Source organism: Colletes gigas, unplaced genomic scaffold (assembly GCF_013123115.1).
Source record: "Colletes gigas isolate AHSC1104 unplaced genomic scaffold, ASM1312311v1 Colletes_gigas_Sc00003, whole genome shotgun sequence".
NCBI lineage: Eukaryota > Metazoa > Arthropoda > Insecta > Hymenoptera > Colletidae > Colletes > Colletes gigas.
Window position 1 is genome coordinate 9,051,762 of NW_025106632.1, and position 19,965 is coordinate 9,071,726.

Here is a 19,965-nt window from a genome sequence, read left to right on the forward strand (position 1 = left end):
GGGGAAAGAGGGAGGAAATTGGACACGCGTATCGCCTAGTTTCTGTAACGCGAATTAATTCCGGAAACGTGTAGTCGTCGGTCGAAGAGAGGGTCCCTGGTCTCGTCCATTCCGTGAGAATTTTCTCATATGTGTCGCGAAAAGAATGGTATTCACGTGGCCACGTTACCGAGCTAACGTTACGTACGAATCGTTTCTTTGCGCTAGTTACAACTTGCCGTCTTTCCTCTGTTTCAGATGTGGGATCGACAAAGACAAGCCTGGGCCGTCGTTCTTCTAGGCAACGTCCTGATGAATACCGTGATTGCCTCCCCGATCTACGTTCCTCAGTTTGTTCCAGGAAGTAAGTCCCGATATGTTTTCACTTCTCGGACAACCAGAACAGTTTTCAAGAAATTGCCAGACTTTTTAAAAGAAGTTGAAAACTAATTCTCTTAGTAACGCGAATTCGGGCATTTCTATTGCAGTTCTCGTGCAATTACTGCAGAAACGTACAAATAATACAACCGTACGAGTCATAGGGTTAAATAGAGAATGTTCGGTTACTGCTGCAACAAACTTTTAAAGGCCTACATGGAATATTTTAATTCTTTATTTATTATATCGGTAAAAGTTCCTCTTCGGGAATTTTAAACCTTTAAAACCATTCGAAGTCAGGTTAAATGTATGATTTCTTAAATTAGGTGCATACTAAACTCTACAGGGCCTTTTCAAAAAAAAAAAAACACATGAACTTGTTAACTGTTCTTCAGCCTCGACTCGGTCGGACGACCGTTACAAACGTCCACGTTCTCCAACCGAGGAATAGTTAAAAAGTTTCTATTTGTTTTTTGGAAACGGATACTCTTCATTTGTACAGGACCGTCGCTACGAAAAAACAAATATATTTTGATCTTTTCGTACATTGTATGGATTGCATTGTTTAAAAAACCACCCGTCACTTACAATTTTGAAGTCTATTTTAATCCTATCGTAACAAAATGGCCAACATAAGTTTACAGTTTAAACGTGAAATGAACTTTGATAGTAAACTATATAATCTCTATTTTAAAAATTATTGTAGTATTTGTATAATATTAATTGAACTATAGGTAATTTAATTAGTTTTGCAGTATTTAGAGAGAAATATATTACGATCGCAACTTTTCCCATGTCGATTTAAGCGGTAATTACTGTGTTCTTGTTTGGGACACTTGTGGTCGAATATTGGAACATTGGTGGTCTGTTTCTTCAGAATTTATATATAAAATGAACTATTATATTTATAGAAAAAAGGTAGAAGATACTATTATTGTGTCCCAAAACTGACAGATTTCATCTTGTATAAGCAAATTGAGGCCTATAATCTATTCTACGATCACACAATCTATCCATCGAGAAACATTTTATCAACATTCAAAGTGGCGATTACTCAAAAATGTATCGATAATTGTGACGTTTGCTTCACTATCTTGATATTATCAAGCATCGTGAAACATCAAAATTGCAAATTATTTAGGATCTGTCGTCGTAACGGGCACGAATACGAGGGAAGTCGAACTTTGAGTCTGTTTCCTTAATTTCCCTCCTTTCGCGCGGGCTCCTTTTCCGCGATTTCTGGATTTCCCCGGAGTGCCAGCTGAGTAACGGATTGGTACGCGAATACTCGGGATGGGCAGGGCAAAACCTGTACGTATCCTCGAGCGTGCGAATGTACACGCTGTGGACGCGTGTGCGTACGTGTGCTTACCTGTCTGCGACACAGGACGACATTGAACCTACCTTGGATCCAAGCTCGAACGGAACGTGGGCGGACTGGTCAGTTTCCTACAGAAGTGGGTCAGCCTCGGTCATCGGCGCTCACACGACTTACACTGATTTTTCCGACCCCGTCATCTTCGTTCCCATCAGTATTCCTATCGCTCCGTTCGAACGGCGGTCGTCGGAGGGAAATTAGCTGAAATTATGATCGCCCTTTTAAAAAATTCCACGACACGGCATTATCAAACGATAGCGACACGATGCAAATTAACAGTCTTGACGACCAACAGACACTGGATTTATTTTGATCCGAGAAAAAAGTTCTGAACTTCGTTATTTCGTATTCCCAGTTATTTGCAGATACTTCATTTTTACGAGTTCCCGTATTTAGTATTATCATTGTTGTTTGGTAGAAATCGAAACCTTCGAATTTTTAAATAAACTAATATATTATATATAATGATATTTGTCGAATGTCTTCGATGAATTAAGTGTCAGCTTCCAGAATATGTATGTATTTCATTTCTTTCCATACAAGGAACAAGAAACGTCGTCTGCTTTGAAAATTCGACATAGGTGCTTATTGGCCAACCTAATACTTTTACAGAATGATAGAACACAGGTCCCCGGTGTTACGCGTAAGATATTAGGCATAGTAACTCGATAATTTTACAAATTGCAAGTAAAGGAAGTACATCTTGCAATATCCAGAGTGCATCCTAACATGAGGAACCCACTTCGGTGATGGATTAGGTGTATAAAACGAATGACGAATGTTTCTATAGACATTTGCTCTATCTGACTTTTGTCCCAAGATTCTACTAGACTACGTGAAAAGTTACATAATTCTTTGTTTTCCTTAATGGAAGATTAACAGGCGAATCTCGTGTAAACCTCTTGCAAAACGTGAGTGACTTATGCATGATGCTACATTTCGTCCAAACCGAGTAGCCAGACTCCTAACGGATAGGTCCTGCAAGACCCATCCACCTACCTTCTTCAGATTTAAAGCCCCTCGGAATTTTATTCCTAGAAGCACTTAAAAACATTCGTTTATTCAGAGCCCATCGCTACCGTCGAAATGCTCGCGAAAACTAGCTACAATTCGCAAATAAAATCAAACAGAGCATATATCTACATAAATTTCTCTCGTTCTTTTTGCCACTTTAATCGACCGCTGAAAGTGGGTCTCGCACGTTAAGAGCCGCTTGCACTATGAATATTAATTAACAACAGCGATACAGCTCGTATTTTCTCACCGTATACTTTTGTTTACAATTTTGTTCACTTTAGACAATTCTAATCTCTCGATATTCTATAACGAGGTACTAGTATCATTGTTATAATATTTTACTTCCAGTAAAAGAAACCTGGAACCCCCCATCTTACAAAAGTAGGTTAAAATCGAAAGGGGACGAACGTTTCCCGCGCAAGTATGCGCGAAACAATTCTCGCTTTTCTTTTGCAATCCCACTACGCGAAAATTGCACGGTACGGAAGGCAGCATTGTTTTAAGTTTATTTCGAAGCTTTTCGCGCCGTGACATTGCCGCGTCGCTCGCAGGAATACTTTCTTATCGCGAGTGAAATCCTTTCGTGCGACGATTCTCGCGTAGGCGTGCGCGCGCTCTCGACATGGCCACGACAGAAATTCCGACAAGTGCGTAATGCCATCGGCAACTTTCTTTCACGGCTATGACGCATACGACCGCTTCCGCTAACACACATTCGCCACGCGGAAGGACGACGTAAGCACGTAGAAACGTTTTGGTCGAAGGATTTGGCCGAGTGACCCGAAACCAAAGGGCGTCCGTGGTTTTCTGTAGAATTTCACGGTCGATTTTCACTCGCCACGGCCATCAACCTCCATCGGAGCCAAGAAGAAAGTAAATATCCCGGGTGAAGAGCGCGTTACCGTTTTGCCACCGGTGTCGATGTAACTTTTCGATATTCCAAGAGACTTTGTTCCATGTTTAGCTAATTACGCCAGGCAATTCGTTGTTAATTCGATTTCCGTTTACGCGAGAATGGTTGGGACCGTAGAAATGTCGCGGGGAGAGGAAACTCGTTCGAAGAAACTCGATCAATTTTCCGTATTATTCGCCTTAATTGCTACTTGACGTCGCGGGTTTCGCGAGCACGGAGCAAGTGGAACGATATTAATGATAATAATGTATTTGCAGACACGTACATATCTTTGGTGCTCGATACGTTGAACCGAACGCGTGAAACTCGTTTTAGCCAGCGCGTTTTCGATCCTAACGTTTTAAACGATTTCTCCCTAGTCTACTTTTATTTCCAACGATTACCTAAATATTTTAGAGCCTATTATTAATTTGAAATTTAAAAATATTCACTGCAGAGAGATAATTGAAATGTTGCGTTAACGAAATGATCCGACGTTATTAGCGTAGTATAAAAAACAAGCGCTCTAACAAAATAGTAAATGAGTTATGTGGGCCACGAAATCGAATTTATCGAACCCTATGAAGTCCACGACCCGCGAGTTTTACATGCCTACGTTAAACATACAAATAGGGGCAGGTACACAATTTCATTAAAAGTTTGAGTGGATCGATCGTGCGGAACTGCCACAACCAATTTAATGGATCCAGATGTCGATCAATGAACGTAGTCTACGAATACTTTATGCTATATACATAAATCCGTTAATGTATAATAACATACGACTTATTACACGATTGATATTTTTTACATACACAATAAGTCTTACGAAGCTACCTGATAATTTGGAGCCAGTGAAACTCAATGTGAAAATGATCGTACACTGCACACGGTTAACTGACATTTTTACATCTGTTTGAAAAAGTGCATCATAAATTTCGAGCGTGAAATTAATTTTACTTGGAATTCGGTCGTCCGCGTGCCCGTAACGTCACCTTTGACCCGACGTTCTAGAGGCGGCATTTAAAACGAACAGATGTGTTTGCTTGTTTTCGTCAAGGCTTTTTGACGATACGTGTGCAATCATTGACGCGTTTCCCGTATGCGACTACCGCCGAGACACAGGTGTGCCTTATCTCTGGCGATGTAGCTCGACACACGTATGTCGATTTAATCGTGTCGAAGAACTTTAGAATGCGTAGCGATGGTTTCGTTAGCCGGCCAACGCGAGAAAGGACGAAGAAGAAGTAGTGGAGATCGTGCGATGTCTTAGAGGGAAACGGTCTGTTACATTAGGCTATGACTGTGTCCCACTTTTGGGTCGGGCAACTAGCTCATACATCGAAACTTAACGGTACCCAGATGCTTCGCCTCGCCTGACATCAATTCGTTCTTCGATAACGCCCTGATGGACTATATGATTTAACCTATGTTCGATAATAAATAGGAAATTCACTGATACTCTGGGAATAATAATGAACGAAGTATCTTATAGTTTGCACGAATTAATTAAAAAGCCATCAGATAGCTGATAAAATGGGTGGCACAAATAAGGAATGGACTCTTGGACTCTTTCTATCGAACTGTTAACATCTCTAACAAGTAGAATCAGACTTAAACAACTTTGAAAAATACTAAGATAATGGGTATAAAGTATTTAACGCTGTCTAAATTGTCAACAAGATAATTTATAGTAACTACGAAGATTAATGGGGCCAAACGAGAGCCTTTCATTCAAAATTGTTCAGCTTTAAAACATCTTTCGGATTATTTACAGACGATATTTCTGTATTCAACGGACTCCTGAGTACGCAACGCCCTGACCCACATGTGGGTCAGCGGGCAGTCAATGTGTTAAATGCAGAATTAAACTGGCCTAGATTATGGATATTGGAATTTTCGGTTATTCCAAAAACAAAAATCGAACGTGCATTTACTTACAATTCGATTTCTCGTTCAATAAATATTTATGCCGATATTACTTATAATTCACAAACTCTGTTTTGTTCGTATCATATGTAATGTTTTATAAACTACAGAAAAGTACAGTCAAATATTGTTCATCGAATGCTAGAATTCGATTTTTGTCCAGGCGACAATAATTGAGGCGAATATAAGAACTCTCATATTGCACTCTTTTAATTATTGAATCTATAAACAAAAATAGAGATTCTTAGAATTCGTTCGTTTCTTTTCTCGCGGTAGAGTATTAAATAATAACATAAAATGTGATACGTCTCGCGAAATATTCTTTAAACGTTATACTCAAATGCTGTTTTCGCGCAGAACGATACCAGAAGTCAATACTAGTAAAACGAGAATATTTAAAAGTCACATGAAAAGAAAAATGTCGACGAGTCGAAAGAACAGCTATATCAATTAACTCTGAACTAAATAATATTGAAACGGCTTATGTTAGTCCGAATCCACGTGTCGCTTAGACACGACTATCGCGAGTCCGGGGTTTATCGAGCGAGCGTTTGAAATTTAGATGAAACTCGAAGACACGATTCCCCCTCTATGCGCGTGCCTTATTTCTCGTATCTTATTTTCCGTGGAAACTCATAACTGTACCAGAGGGGCGCATGAATCATTGCCCAAGCAGGCTTCCGTCGTTCCGTTAGCCGTCTTTGACGTTCTTACGCTTTTGTCCGCGATAAACGCTTCCTCCGTTAACAGATATTCGAATTCCATCGAACTAATTACACCTCACCGCTGCCTATCATTATCTCCATGACTGACATAATCAGAAAGCAGAAGCGATCTACGTGCCCCGGCAGCGAGATTCGCGGCTTCTTTCGACGCGATTATTAATCGATCCCGCTGCGCCCGATATCTTCCATTATGCACACAGGAAGCTGATTAAGTGGAGTTAACAAACGATGACGATACCGAATCGAAGTACACATCACCAAGATAATGTAGTGAGATCGCGGAAGACGGACAGGTTTGATCCTTTCGATTGTCGCGTCTTTCAGATACAGATCTTGTTTAGACGATCATCGTCGAAGACGTCTTTAGAAAGTAAGGGAAGAATCTATGAAAAGGAACAAAACACTTTGATTTCGTATGAGACGTACCAATCGTGAAAACAATTCCAAATAATTTTCAATATTGTACGAAGTGTACTTTGACTTTTCGTTGAAACAAGAATCGTGATTTAAAGAATTTCGAAGCACAACGTGGGGGTTTAAACTACCCTTAACCGGTTGGACAGAGAAAGATTCGGTATTAAAGAATCCATCTTTATGAAATTTAACACACATATGTATAATCACAGATCTCTGGTCACACATTATATTTGCGGTAAGGAATTTTTTTTCTCGAAACTGAGTAGGATTTCGGGGATATGTCTACTCACCGAAATTGATTGTAATCAAGCCCCGCAACTAAAAATAATTTTTTTAGAACGATTAGAAACTTTTTAATTTCTTCGGAAAATTTCACCACCTACACGAATTTTTTTCTCGAAACTGAGTAGGATTTTGGGGATATGTCCACTCACCAAAATTGATTGTAATCAAGCCCCGCAACTAAAAATAATTTTTTTAGAACGATTAGAAACTTTTTAATTTCTTCGGAAAATTTCACCACCTACACGAATTTTTTTCTCGAAACTGAGTAGGATTTCGGGGGTATGTCTATTCATCAAAATTGATTGTAACTGACCCCCGCAACTAAAAATAATTTTTTTAGAACGATATGAAATCTTTTTTTTCGCCGAAAAATTTAGGCACCTTCTATTATAATTATTCGGATAACCGAGTGCCGAATAATCCGGACACTACTGTACCAGTTTTCTTCATTTCCCGATGAACCATTCCTAGGATATAAAGCGATACAAAGGTCGACAATCGTACGCACCAGAGGTGCCCGAACACCCTGTATATGCAATTGTATCGTTACCGTTACAAATGCACTTGGAATATATTTAAACAAATATTACGCTTGTAGTATCGTTATTTAAAGCACCCCGAGAGATGTATTCCTCTCTTGGTCCATAAAATCGAATAATCATGAAATACATATTCTTGGCTCAATATTGGAGCAATTTTTTTCGAAAAATTCCGATCGTAGAATTCCATCCACGTCCAAGGATAATCTCTCGATGTTCCCTTTCCGTCTTTGTCGTAGGAGCGTAACGATGGAAAACGACGTTGACTACCAAAGAATCGGTTTGTCACGGAATTATTCTCCCGCGATTTCACACAGTCTCTGTTCTCTTCGCAGGTATGGGAAGGAACATTAGGAACTTGCCGTGCGTGTCACGCAGAACTGGCGAAACCGGCGTTTGCATGTTCGCGTTCACATGCGCGAAGGCGAACGGCACGCACCTCGGCACCTGCATCGATCGTTTCTACTTCGGTAGCTGTTGCAAGATCGACGACGAGCCGGACATTTTTCCGCAAGACAACAGTATCGACGACGGGTCGCCGGCAAGGCCGTTCGTCACGACCGGCGGGCCCATCGAGAGCAACGACATACCCGAGTACTTCTCAAGGCCGAAGCCGATCAGCGAGAAGAAACCGCCTGGGACGCACTCCACCGAGGCAAGTGGACCGCAATTTCGTATTTATCGAGGTTTAGCTCGGTTCTCGGATTCGATTCACCGTTAGATGAGAAAGTCGGTAGAGGAAGTTGCATACCTCCTAAATAGAACAATACGACTTCGGACTCGACGCATTCTTCAAACGAAAACTAACATTGACGCATACACTTGACCCTCTTAAATTGTTCGGTAACAATTTTTTGGAAATAAACATCGTCGATCCGTTTTTATAGGTCAATTGTACAAGTACAACGAAATTAGGTTTTGCAACAATACTCTTAGAGTGGCATCTTCGTCTCTTACACGCGCGCGTATGTTCTGATTATATTTTATCTTTTGGCGCTAAATTCGTTCAATATTATTTTTTATTTATCGATAAACATGTACTACCTCACTTGTACTTGTACACTATATGGCGATTCGCTATGAACGAAAAGAAACTTGTTTCTTATGAATCGAGGACCTTGTTAAGTAATATTTGCTCTCTGAGAACGTTTGATCAGGCTCTACAGCAAACGAATGCAATTTTCCTCTGAGAATAATCGTTTCTCTTTTTTCCTGTTAATCTTTAGGAAACGAGCACCGCTTATGTTACGCAAAACACTCATACACCTCCGACCACGATAAGGGAAACGACGAAACTCGCGACGAAGAAGCCAATACTCACGACCGTCGAAACGTCCACGCAACCGGTTCGGTTATCGACCTTTCAAACCGTGCAGAACGTCTCGAAGGAAGATTTGACCACGGAAAGTCCGCTGAGAATCACCACTAGTACTGTTCAACTGTCGCAAAAAACATCTGCCACGATAACGGAAACCGCCAGCACCACGAATAAACCTATACCGACTACCTCGATTACTCAAAGGCCAACGACGTTGGAAACCGTGACGAAAGTACCATCCACCACGCAAAAGTTCACCCAAACGACGAAACCGATCACTAAAAAACCAATCCACTCTTCCGTGTCTCATAAACCGACGCGTCCAGCGACGCACAAACCGAGCCACACTACGGTCACCAAACCGGTGGAAACGACGACGTCGAAACCCCTTCAATCGAGCACCGAGAGAACAACCGAACCAACAACGTCCAGAACCGTGTTCACGACCACTCAGAGGACCATCCCCGCGACCAGATTTCCCCCAAGAAACACAACGATCGCGAAACCAACTACTCATTCTACCACCAGACGACCGATCACCAGTACCAAGAAACCAACGACTGGTACCAGTACGAAGAGACCACCGAGCACCACGAAGAAACCAACCACGCATGGGAAAAGACCCACCACCGCTACGAAACCACCTGCAACGTCCAGTCTGGGGACCACGTTGCCCGTGACCACTTCGAAACCGGCTTCAACGACCGTCAAATACCAGCCAAACATCGCGACAACCGTCGAGAGCACATCGTCCTCGACAGCGTCGAAACCCTCGACGTCTTCCTCCGTCCTTTCGAAACCCACCACGCCCGTCACGACGCGACCTGTTCAGAACATCAAGCCAACGACGATCAGAACGACGACCCCAAAACCGTCCACGACGACCGTGTCGAAACCAAAACCAACGAGGATCGCCACGACTACCGCGAAACCGGTGTCCAAACCGGAGCACACGGCCACGACCGAAAAAACGGGAACTCTGTCCTCGATCGAGACGTCCACCGTGGCTGTTACGAAACGCAAACCAACAACGGAGGCTACAAAGCCCACGAAACCGTCGAGCAAACCTACCAGCAAACCAACCGCGACGACGCCATCGACCGTCTCCGCGACCACCGTGACGGAAGCTGATCTCGTGTCTCTGACTTCCTCCGACGCGACCACGTCCACGTACGTTGTATCGACGAAGGCGCCGGTCGCCAATCAAACCCTGGAAGAGACTTCACCGACGACTCATTCGCCTGGATTCGTTACGTGGACGTCGAGTTCGGACGATGCGATCACCAAGACACCGGAGATTTCTTCCACGGCGACTACTCAGCTGGGTGAGTCAAAATTAAAGCTACGACTGTTTATACGATGCTTTAATTTAAAAGGTTTTACGAATGAAGTATGATTCGCGGAACCGTAACAGAAGATACAGTAATGATTCTTAAATCAGTAGTGGTTCCATTGTTTAAACCGATGTTATAAGTCCTCTTTTGAAACGCTGCCCAATACCCTCGTCGTTTCCTATTTTATGGTGTCTACGTCCCCTAAACGCCCTCCCTGCATGAAATTTTTTACGTTTAGGAATAAGGAAAAATTACACAGGGCAAGATCAAGAGAGTACAATGGCTGATCGGAGGACAGTAACGTTGAAACGAGCAAAAAACGATGTGTGGGCCGATGCGTTATCGTGGCAGAGAATAAACCGATTTCCTTTCTACATTTTCGTCCCACTCGACGGGACGTATTCTGCTTCGTAAGCGTTTAACAACATCAACGTAAAATGCAGCATTAACCCTTTCAAGACGCGGGGAGGGTTTCTTCCATCGTATAAACGAGATCCAATATAGCATAAACCAGCCTACGCGAGCACTTTAACGCGTTATTGTAACTGCAAAAGTTGACGTATAAGCGCACTTCATTTTGTTATTCTTTCACTTTCTTTTTATTGAATACAATTGTTTCCTTTATACTTATCTTATCGATCGATTCGAGATAAAAGTATTTTTGATTTCGTCAACGTCCGAAAATCAAGATGATCAAATTATTTGGTTCGCTCTGTATCGTTTGTTCAATCGGCGCGTACTCGTATCTATTTTGGGTGGGGACAGTCGATTCAGTATGCATTACTTACTCGCGTGCCAAACAAAAACGGTTCCCGCGGAACGGTGAAATCGAAGAAAACGGATATCCATTGTGTAACGTGACGCTTTTGTCGTCAATAGGAAATCATCTCGGCAGCAATTCACGTCGAGGAGCACGCTTCCTGCATTAACTAGCATCGAGAGAACCGCGAAAGCTCCCATTGAATTTGATTGATTACGCGCTGATCCACCTTACTCGCGCTTTCACCTGCACTTTTAATAAATTCGCCGGAATTCTTCCGTTTCGAGATTAGAAAATAACAGTGTTGCACCTTCGCGTGAGAATACAGAGTATCCCAAAATACAGGATCCGCCTTAGAGGCGATCTCCATGGAAAATCTAAATAAAAGATACAGAATATTGTTTCCTGTTCCACGTATCTTTCTAATCGAAAAAGATCGTGTTTGTAGATACGAGAAACACTTTTGTCAAATTTCAATCAAGAAACTGTCTGTTTATTTGGAAAATGTAAAAATGGGTAAAATCGGGGACAAAATGTTTCAATAAATCATTATCCAGCTTTGATCAGAAATACGGTGGGCCGCGAGGAACTGCACTACGCAATTTGGGTCGCGGTTAGAAACGTTTTCAAATATGTAGCGCATAGTTTGAGAGATCCTGTAGATCGTCCGACGGTCTCGATACCGAACATCTTAATTACTCGCGACAGGCTGGTCGCCATAAAGAGCATTTAATCTCAAAATGGATTGCTGGGACGTTGATGACAAAAGGACAATCAAGCCCCGCGTTATTCTCAATGTTGCGTTCGCAATTTCCGCGTACGACGCACGGATCGCGATGCACGTATACGCCCCGTCGATTAATGCACATCGATCGCGAACGAACGTCACCGGGCAAACGCGTCCACCTGTCCTTACGCGGAATAATTGCGTTCGAGACGCACGTGCGACAGAAACGCGAGATAGAATTTCTGTAGGCCGGCGTTAATCGAGTTCCAAAACGGGCGTTCCCAATTAAAGAACCAAAGGTCGCGTTGCCCCGCGTATCGATAGATGATGAAATTCTGTTACGCGCGGAACGCTGTAACGGTTTAAACCGTCCACCGTAATCTTTCCTCTCGAATGCTTCACGGACAACATTCACTCTTCCCTCTCCTCGTCTTTCCCGTTGTAATTTAAACGACTCGAATTATTTTCCGATAACTGCACTTCGCTCCAGTTATCGTCGAAAACAACCTTCCAACTTTCTGTATACATACACGTATACGTATATGCACACGTTTCCTTTTTTTTATTTTGTTCCGATCCAACGCGCTCATGAATCGCAAACTGATTGGTGATTGTGCCCCGAGTCGAAATTCTCGCCTTCTTGTTAGCTTTCACGGCCTACGACCTATTGTTTCTATTGCTAGATAAAATTAATTCTAGAGCAATGTCGTTCGGCTCGATCACAAAAACTTTTCGTCGGAAATACGCGATTCAAACACGTAACGATCCTGTCCGAGTATATTTGGATGCATAAATATTTTATTTTGAATTAGTAGCACTTGGATGTATTAGGCTGCTGCACGCGAACGACCGAATCCACAAATAAATATTTAAATTGCTGCAATTTTATCGATGTGAATCTCTATTTAACAAAATGGTCTTTTTTCATGCAACATACTACTTACGTTAAAATAGATCGTACTATACAGTTTCGTTAGAATAAGATTAAATTCAACATCGTCCCAACCTAAAAGCGAAAGAAACGATAACAAGTTCCAGTTTGGGGCTGAAAGTGAGATGGCAGACATATTTAAAACATTTCTCTCTCTTGACGATATTCGACCCGTTCGTATATCTTGGTCGAAATGCTCGATCGAGAATTTCGTTTTCGATTTCAGTATAATTTTATTCGTACATCGATAATACGTTTTCAATGTCTTCCAGATCAAACTGAAAGCGATTGGACGCCTCTCACCACTCCGGACGGTTGGATCATGATTCAATCCCTTACTACTAAAACGCCGCCTCAGATTTCTGAAGAAACGACGGTTAAACCGATTCCTGTGTCTACCTTGCAACCTTCGACTTCCGGTACGACAGTAACCTCCATTTCAGCATACTTTTGTAAATATTTTCGTTACATGAACTTGATTGTCTTATGTATTGGCTCTAAAGCAGTGCTGGGCAAACGTTTAGAATAACGAGTTTTGATTCACTATCACTATCTTTGTTATTTCTTAAGAATTAAATAACAAAGATACAGATAAATTGTGTGGAAATAATTCAATTCACGAGTAACGAATAAATAAAACTTTTTCGCTATCTTTTTCATTTCTTAAGAATTAAACAACAAGGACAGAGATAAATTTGTATAAATGCTTTTCGGCTATTTTCTTTTCAATTTACGATGAATTTATGTCTTTTTTAGCAAAACCTGCAACAGAGACGGTCACTGAGTACGTCACGAAGAGGCCCACTATATTCACAACTCTGTCATCGATCGCTAGCGTAACGATAGACACAGAACTTCCGGTTCCAATGGAAACACTGAACATGTCCGATTATAAGCAAGGTGACCGTATAACACAAAATTGTTTAATTTTACTTGTATAGCAACGAGTCTTAATCGATACGAGACGCGAATCTTTTTAATCGAATGTTGAAACAAAACGGGAATCTATTATCGATAATACAGAAATCTGGAAGTTATTCAGCGTGACTTGAGAAATCTCGATGAATTATACGATTACGAATGGAAGATAAAAATAAGCAGTCGAGCGCGGTTATGTAAGAGAGAACGAATGGAAATTATCTAAGAGAAAAACGTCGTCGAATCGTTAATTATTTTGCATCTACGAGTCTGTCGTGGTAACGAGCGTCGAGAAACGTTGGCGACGTGTCGAGTCACCGAACGAAAACGGGAATCGTATGCACAAGTCGGGCGAAAAATTAATTAGAGCCGCGTTGTAAAGAAGAGAACGTTCGGATGGCGCGCTCGCGACGATACCGGTTCATCCGGTTCGACGAACGTGGAAGGCTCGTTCTCCAACATGGCCGTCCCAGCGAGACACGGGAATTTTTTTAAAGGACTTAACTCAACGATGCTTATTCTTGCAGTGTGCGGAAGAAGATTGTTCCCGGAGTCTCGAATCGTCGGCGGCAGTCGCAGCTCGTTCGGAAAATGGCCCTGGCAGGTGAGTACAGCCCGAACCAATTTCCCAATAATTTTTCAGCCTCGCGTGACCGTTGAAACGAGAACGATCCTTTTATTCGACGACAGGTTAAGAAACTGCATTTAGGGGATACCGAGAAAATAATAATATTTCCGATACAATCGTTTTTCGCTATTTAATAAAGGACACATGTAAAAAACGAACTAGAAATCGAAAATACACTTTACTTCCAGCGGGATCTGAATTCGAAACGCACTTGCCATGTAGTACGTCAATAGATTTTATGTAATACACCCTACACGTGACCTGCGCTCACGCAATCACCAGAATAAGGTTCCATCGAGCACGTGGAATTGGAGAAACGGATAAGTAAACGTCATATTAAGTCGAAAGAACCCTTCGAGAGATTCTGAAAGACCGATGGTGTAAAATATTAATAAATTCTGTGAGGAATTTAATATGTTTAATGGCACGTCTAAACGGTGCTATAACGAGGTTAGAGGAGTTTAAACTTTTCGCCCATGGTATCTAGAAAATGATTTCATATGCAATAACCTAATAAAAGGAACGTTCTACGTTCTATTCTTGGATTTTCAATCGTGCCTCAAGGCTCCATAATCGACACGCCAATCGGTAAGCACGACCGAGCATAGTTCTTCGTTAAAGGAGATGAATGTTTTCCTTTCAGATCTCATTACGACAATGGAGAACGTCGACGTATCTGCACAAGTGTGGCGCAGCTTTGCTCAACGAAAATTGGGCCATAACCGCAGCGCACTGCGTGGAAAAGTGGGTATCGTGTTTATCATCGTGATGAATCTCAATCGATACTCCTTCCCAATACACGACAATCCAATTTCTTATCTTTACTTCCTTTACAATTTATCAATTCCAAGAACGTTTCAATTAAAACCTGATACGCGTAACTTGTAATACATGTTTCTACTTTTCTCGCCGTCGTACCGAGAATGTGTATCGGTTTTCTCACATCTCCGAGCCTCGTTAAAAGTTCCTACACTCCGATTTTGTACATTCGGGTACTTTACGAACTCGACGTTGCTCCCTTATTGCGCTCACACTTCGAAGTTCAACAGACATTTTCATACTTCGTCACCAAATGACCGGATGGGATGTCAATCATGTCACAATTACAAATCGTTTTAAAATTGGTCAAATTATTTTAATAATTTTGTTTAGTATTCTCTTTGATGTTACCACAAAAATGTGCAATATAATGAATAGTTTCTGCTGCTTGTTCGAATGATCTTTCCTATGGCTATCTTTATTGTTCGAAACATCGATTATCATCGTCAACGATGCGAAGATTCAAGTTACTATTTATTGCATTGTATGGGTTTTAATGTTCCAACAATTCACAGTGTACCGCCGAGCGACCTGTTACTGAGAATCGGCGAACACGACTTGGCAAACGAAGACGAGCCGTACGGTTACCAAGAGAGAAGAATCCAAATCGTAGCTAGTCATCCACAGTTCGATCCTAGAACGTTCGAATACGATCTTGCTCTGTTAAGATTCTACGAGCCCCTGTTGCCTTTCCAACCGAACGTTCTGCCCATTTGCCTACCGGACGACGACGAATCTTACGTCGGCCGAACAGCTTATGTCACCGGCTGGGGTCGACTTTACGACGGTACAGACAGCTCGTTTGCTCCTCTGAGTTAGCCTGACCGAGAACGCATGCTGATCGTGATTTAATTTACAGAGGGACCGTTGCCATCCACGCTTCAGGAGGTTGCTGTACCGGTCATCAATAATACAATGTGCGAGGGCATGTACAGAAACGCGGGATACATCGAGCACATTCCGCACATTTTCATTTGCGCCGGTTGGAAAAACGGTGGATTCGACTCTTGCGAGGTACGCGTGAATTTTGTACACAGGATATACAAATCTACAGCTTTCGATGGATAGGATTGACCATAGTCACAGGCCTTGAAATTCAAACCGAGGCGAGATTCATTTTTTGATCGAGAGAATTCAATTTCTTTATGTTTAGTCATTAAATATTCGTATCTAAATAAGAATTTTGTCTATTCCTGCGCTCGTAGGTCAAATGTACTCTCAAAAAAAAAGAACACTCATTATCTGTAAAATATTTTCACGCATATTTTTCTTATCTAGACCTTCAAATGAATGTACCTTTAAAATAACAAAGTGATCGATCGATAAGAGACTTCAAAGGTTCCACTTACAAGTTTTCGAACTTTGCAGTCGAAATACCTTTTACGATAACAATCGTTTCCCTTGTAAAAGAATGTCTAGACCGACGCCCACTGGGATAAAAGTACTAAGAATCTTAGTATAAATTATAATGACCATGAACAAATATAACGTGTATACCATGGATACAATTTTATGAAATACTCTGCTACAGCTACTACAACAAATTATCATAAATGCATATTGCTAATGACATAAAATAATTTTCCAATTTTTAATATAACTGTTCCATTTTTAAACATTTCATTCGACAGTGTTCACCGAATCGTATTACACAATGTAAAGACTAAGTTTGACTCTTAATCTTTTCGGTTTTTATCTCTTTCTGTGCTTGACCGTGAGACGAAACGCAAAGAACCTTGTCTCTTTTCGATAAGTATATTCGAATCTGTGGAAATCACATTTAACACGTTCGCGGATCGATTCATTTTTCCTGTCTTTGTGTATAAAAATTGTTTTTAGCTAGCAGATTGATTAAATTCGCTGTTTTCCCGTAGGGCGACAGTGGAGGACCGATGGTGATCCAGAGGGCGCGGGATAAAAGATGGATCCTTGCCGGAGTGATCAGCTGGGGAATCGGTTGCGCTGTACCGAACCAACCAGGCGTGTACACTCGAATCTCCGAGTTCCGTGAATGGATCAACCAAATCTTGCAATTCTAACCCAACGGATCGCATTAATTTGGAACGACGATCTAGTGAAAACCGCGCGAAGGAACGCGACTCGAACGTACACGGAGGCAGACGTGGCAAAATTACAAGCGCAAACGAAACAGCAGATGAATTCTGTACGCGTGCAATACTTTCTATGAAATTCCGCGCTACATCCGATAGAGTTCATTTATTGCGTATCGCGCGTGAATTACACGATACACGATACATTTGACGACATCGTTAGTACGCCGTGCGACGAATTTTGTGCTTTTCGTACAGGTGGGTTATCGTTTACGTGTGTGTCGCACACACACTTTCAAACGGCGACGGGTTACTATCGCCACCTTCTGCTCGTGCCACGACCTCGTTGCGACCGAATAAAGAGGTCGATAGACTAGTGTTCTGCAATGCGAAAAAGTGATGTTATCACGAACGTTAAACGGCAGCGATGCACCAACGGTGCTACTAGTTCAATACTCCGATTACGTGTATTAACAACACGCCTGTACCAACTCGACTCGCATCGCGAGCTTAGTAAAGAGTATCGATTGATGGTAATCGATCCCCTGTAGATCTCTTTTCTATCGAGAATAGTTTTTGATTCGAGGAGAAAAATATCTTATTCCAGAAATTAGATAGAAATTAGAAAATCGCGAGAGGATGTTCGACGAGACGGAATCGTCAACTCCAAAAAGTCGACGATAACTTGACGATTTCCGGTCTCTTGCAATTCTATTCTCACATCTTCCGTCCCGACAACCGCTAACGCGTTGACTGCCAGTTTTTCATGTGAAACGTAGTAATATTCGATAATTAAATAGTGGTAGCTGTTATTTCACAGCATCCCTAATAAAAGTAGCGTTACTTACAATTTTACAAGTATTAGGATTCTTCCATCGTAAACAGCATTGCAATGCGCTGTGAGTTTAAAGCGCTGGTCACCAATGACCGTCATGGCAGTCAACGTGTTAAAGACCGTTATTGTGGTTGTGTTCTTGTTTCGTTTCTGATCACGCTAACGCCATATACGTACGACTTAGGATGAAGATATCGAATAGAAAATAGTATATTCGGTGTTCGAAGAAAATTAAGAAACTATTTAATAACCGACAGTACGAATAAATACAGAATACGAGTGAACGTTGACGTTTGATCATCAAAGAAAACAATAAGTCTGGCGAATCAACGCATAAAAATCTGGTAAAAACGGGGTTTGAGTGATCTCAGCGCAACGGAACATTACTCGAAACTCGGTGCTGCTTGCGGTAATTTCCGTGAAACTTGTTTTTCGCGATCGTTCCGACTGTACCAAGCCAATCTCGAGCAGGAATACGCCGACAGTAAACAGGGCAAAAGCGTGCTGGTGCACTTTGCCAACTCGTTACGCGCAATCGAGCATTCTGACACGAGTTGGGCGCGAACAGTGGCATAAATCGTGTGCATACGAAATTTAACGAGAACTCGCGGCGAAATACAACAATTTACAGAACCGGTGTTACGTTCTGTTACGTACAAGAAATTGCTTAAATCTTATTTAATTTAATTTATACGAAAAATTCATGCATATGTATATTATACGTGTATATACGTATGTGTGTATACATAGATACATTATCATGTAAACTCGTATAGATAGGCGGACGTGTATACGCGAATAAATAATTTATTAACGTACGTGTTGCAGTCGGGGCTGCAAAAATACGAAATCCCCGAGCTTGTAAATATGTACTCGATCGATTGGTGGTGCGTGCTGTACTCTAATTACACTCTGATATTTTTTACTGTTTCACTGCCCTTCACACATCTACCCCTCAATGTCTCTGTATTTACCAATCGAGCATTAAAGAGCAGGAACGACGTCCCTCGTCAAAATAAAGCTCTCTGATTATCCTGTTTACCTAACGCGAATCGTCTAACCAGAACCGTTCGTGTCCAGCAGCCGACAACGTGGGTGTTGTTATTTACGATCCATTCCCAACCATGAGTTCGATCGTCGCCCACTGGAAACGCCCACGCGTTCACCTGTGGCTAAATGGCTAATGGAACATCGACAAAATCCCAAAGTAACAGGATCACCGTGCCCGGCCAGGTTTTACACGATTGTCGCACGAACGACGCGAAACATTTAACGAACCGGGGAAACTCGATCGGAAAATTTCACGGCAAGCTACAATAATCACATTAGAATCTGTAATCGTAACAAATCATTTTATATTAATATAATTATTAGATATTTTCGACTCTCTGTTTGCGACCGTTTTCAAAACAATCGGTGATGAAGTTTGTATACGTATATTCGATATAAATGACGAATTTATTACTGCAAAACTGCAACAGAAATTACATAGACCGAGTGCAGTTGTTCATCACAGTTTAATGAGCAACTTTTTTTTAAAAAACCGAAATTGAAAGTATCTGGTAAATTAAAATCGGCGTTCTCCGTCGGAATAGAATGAGTAAATTCTTAATGTCAAATATGAAACCTGTAACTATATAAATTACGAGTGCATTTATGGAAAACTATTTGACCATAGAAATTTCATCGTAGACAATGATAAATTGTTTCTACTTTCAGATCGAACACCTGCATCGCGATTGATACGTTTCTTATGTCTAGCGTGTAATTATATGGTTCGCTAGACTTTATTAGCGTTTTTATACCGTTCGATTTGTATAAATTTGTTCTCGGGGACGAGGCGATTTCTTAAAACTTTCTATCGTTCGTGTGGAATATCGAGTGTTAAAAATCTCAATAAAATTCGAAAACTCCATTCTATAGACTTCGTTATTGCTGCAAGATGCGCGTGAAACAACATGATTCTATCCGTACCGGAGTCGTAAAACAGGAACGTCGAACGAGCGCGATCCACTTCTAATTGGAATTCAGACGGACGTCAAACTGTTCGTACCGTTTGTATAAATGGAAGGCATCTTGGATGTGACACCTCAATTTCCTCGAAT

The 19,965-nt window shown here is 41.5% G+C and overlaps 1 protein-coding gene across 1 annotated transcript; it reads left to right on the top strand.

Moving 5' to 3' along the window:
• The first annotated feature begins 237 nt into the window (after positions 1–237).
• LOC122404859 (serine proteinase stubble) lies at positions 238–18,693 on the top strand. The gene is made up of 10 exons (XM_043409166.1): positions 238–343; positions 7,875–8,194; positions 8,766–10,182; positions 12,882–13,028; positions 13,366–13,509; positions 14,055–14,131; positions 14,799–14,899; positions 15,490–15,761; positions 15,834–15,988; positions 16,849–18,693. The coding sequence occupies exons 1-10, from the start codon at positions 238–240 to the stop codon at positions 17,011–17,013; spliced, it is 2,904 nt and encodes a 967-aa protein (XP_043265101.1). The 3' UTR covers positions 17,014–18,693.
• Positions 18,694–19,965: the final 1,272 nt, after the last annotated feature.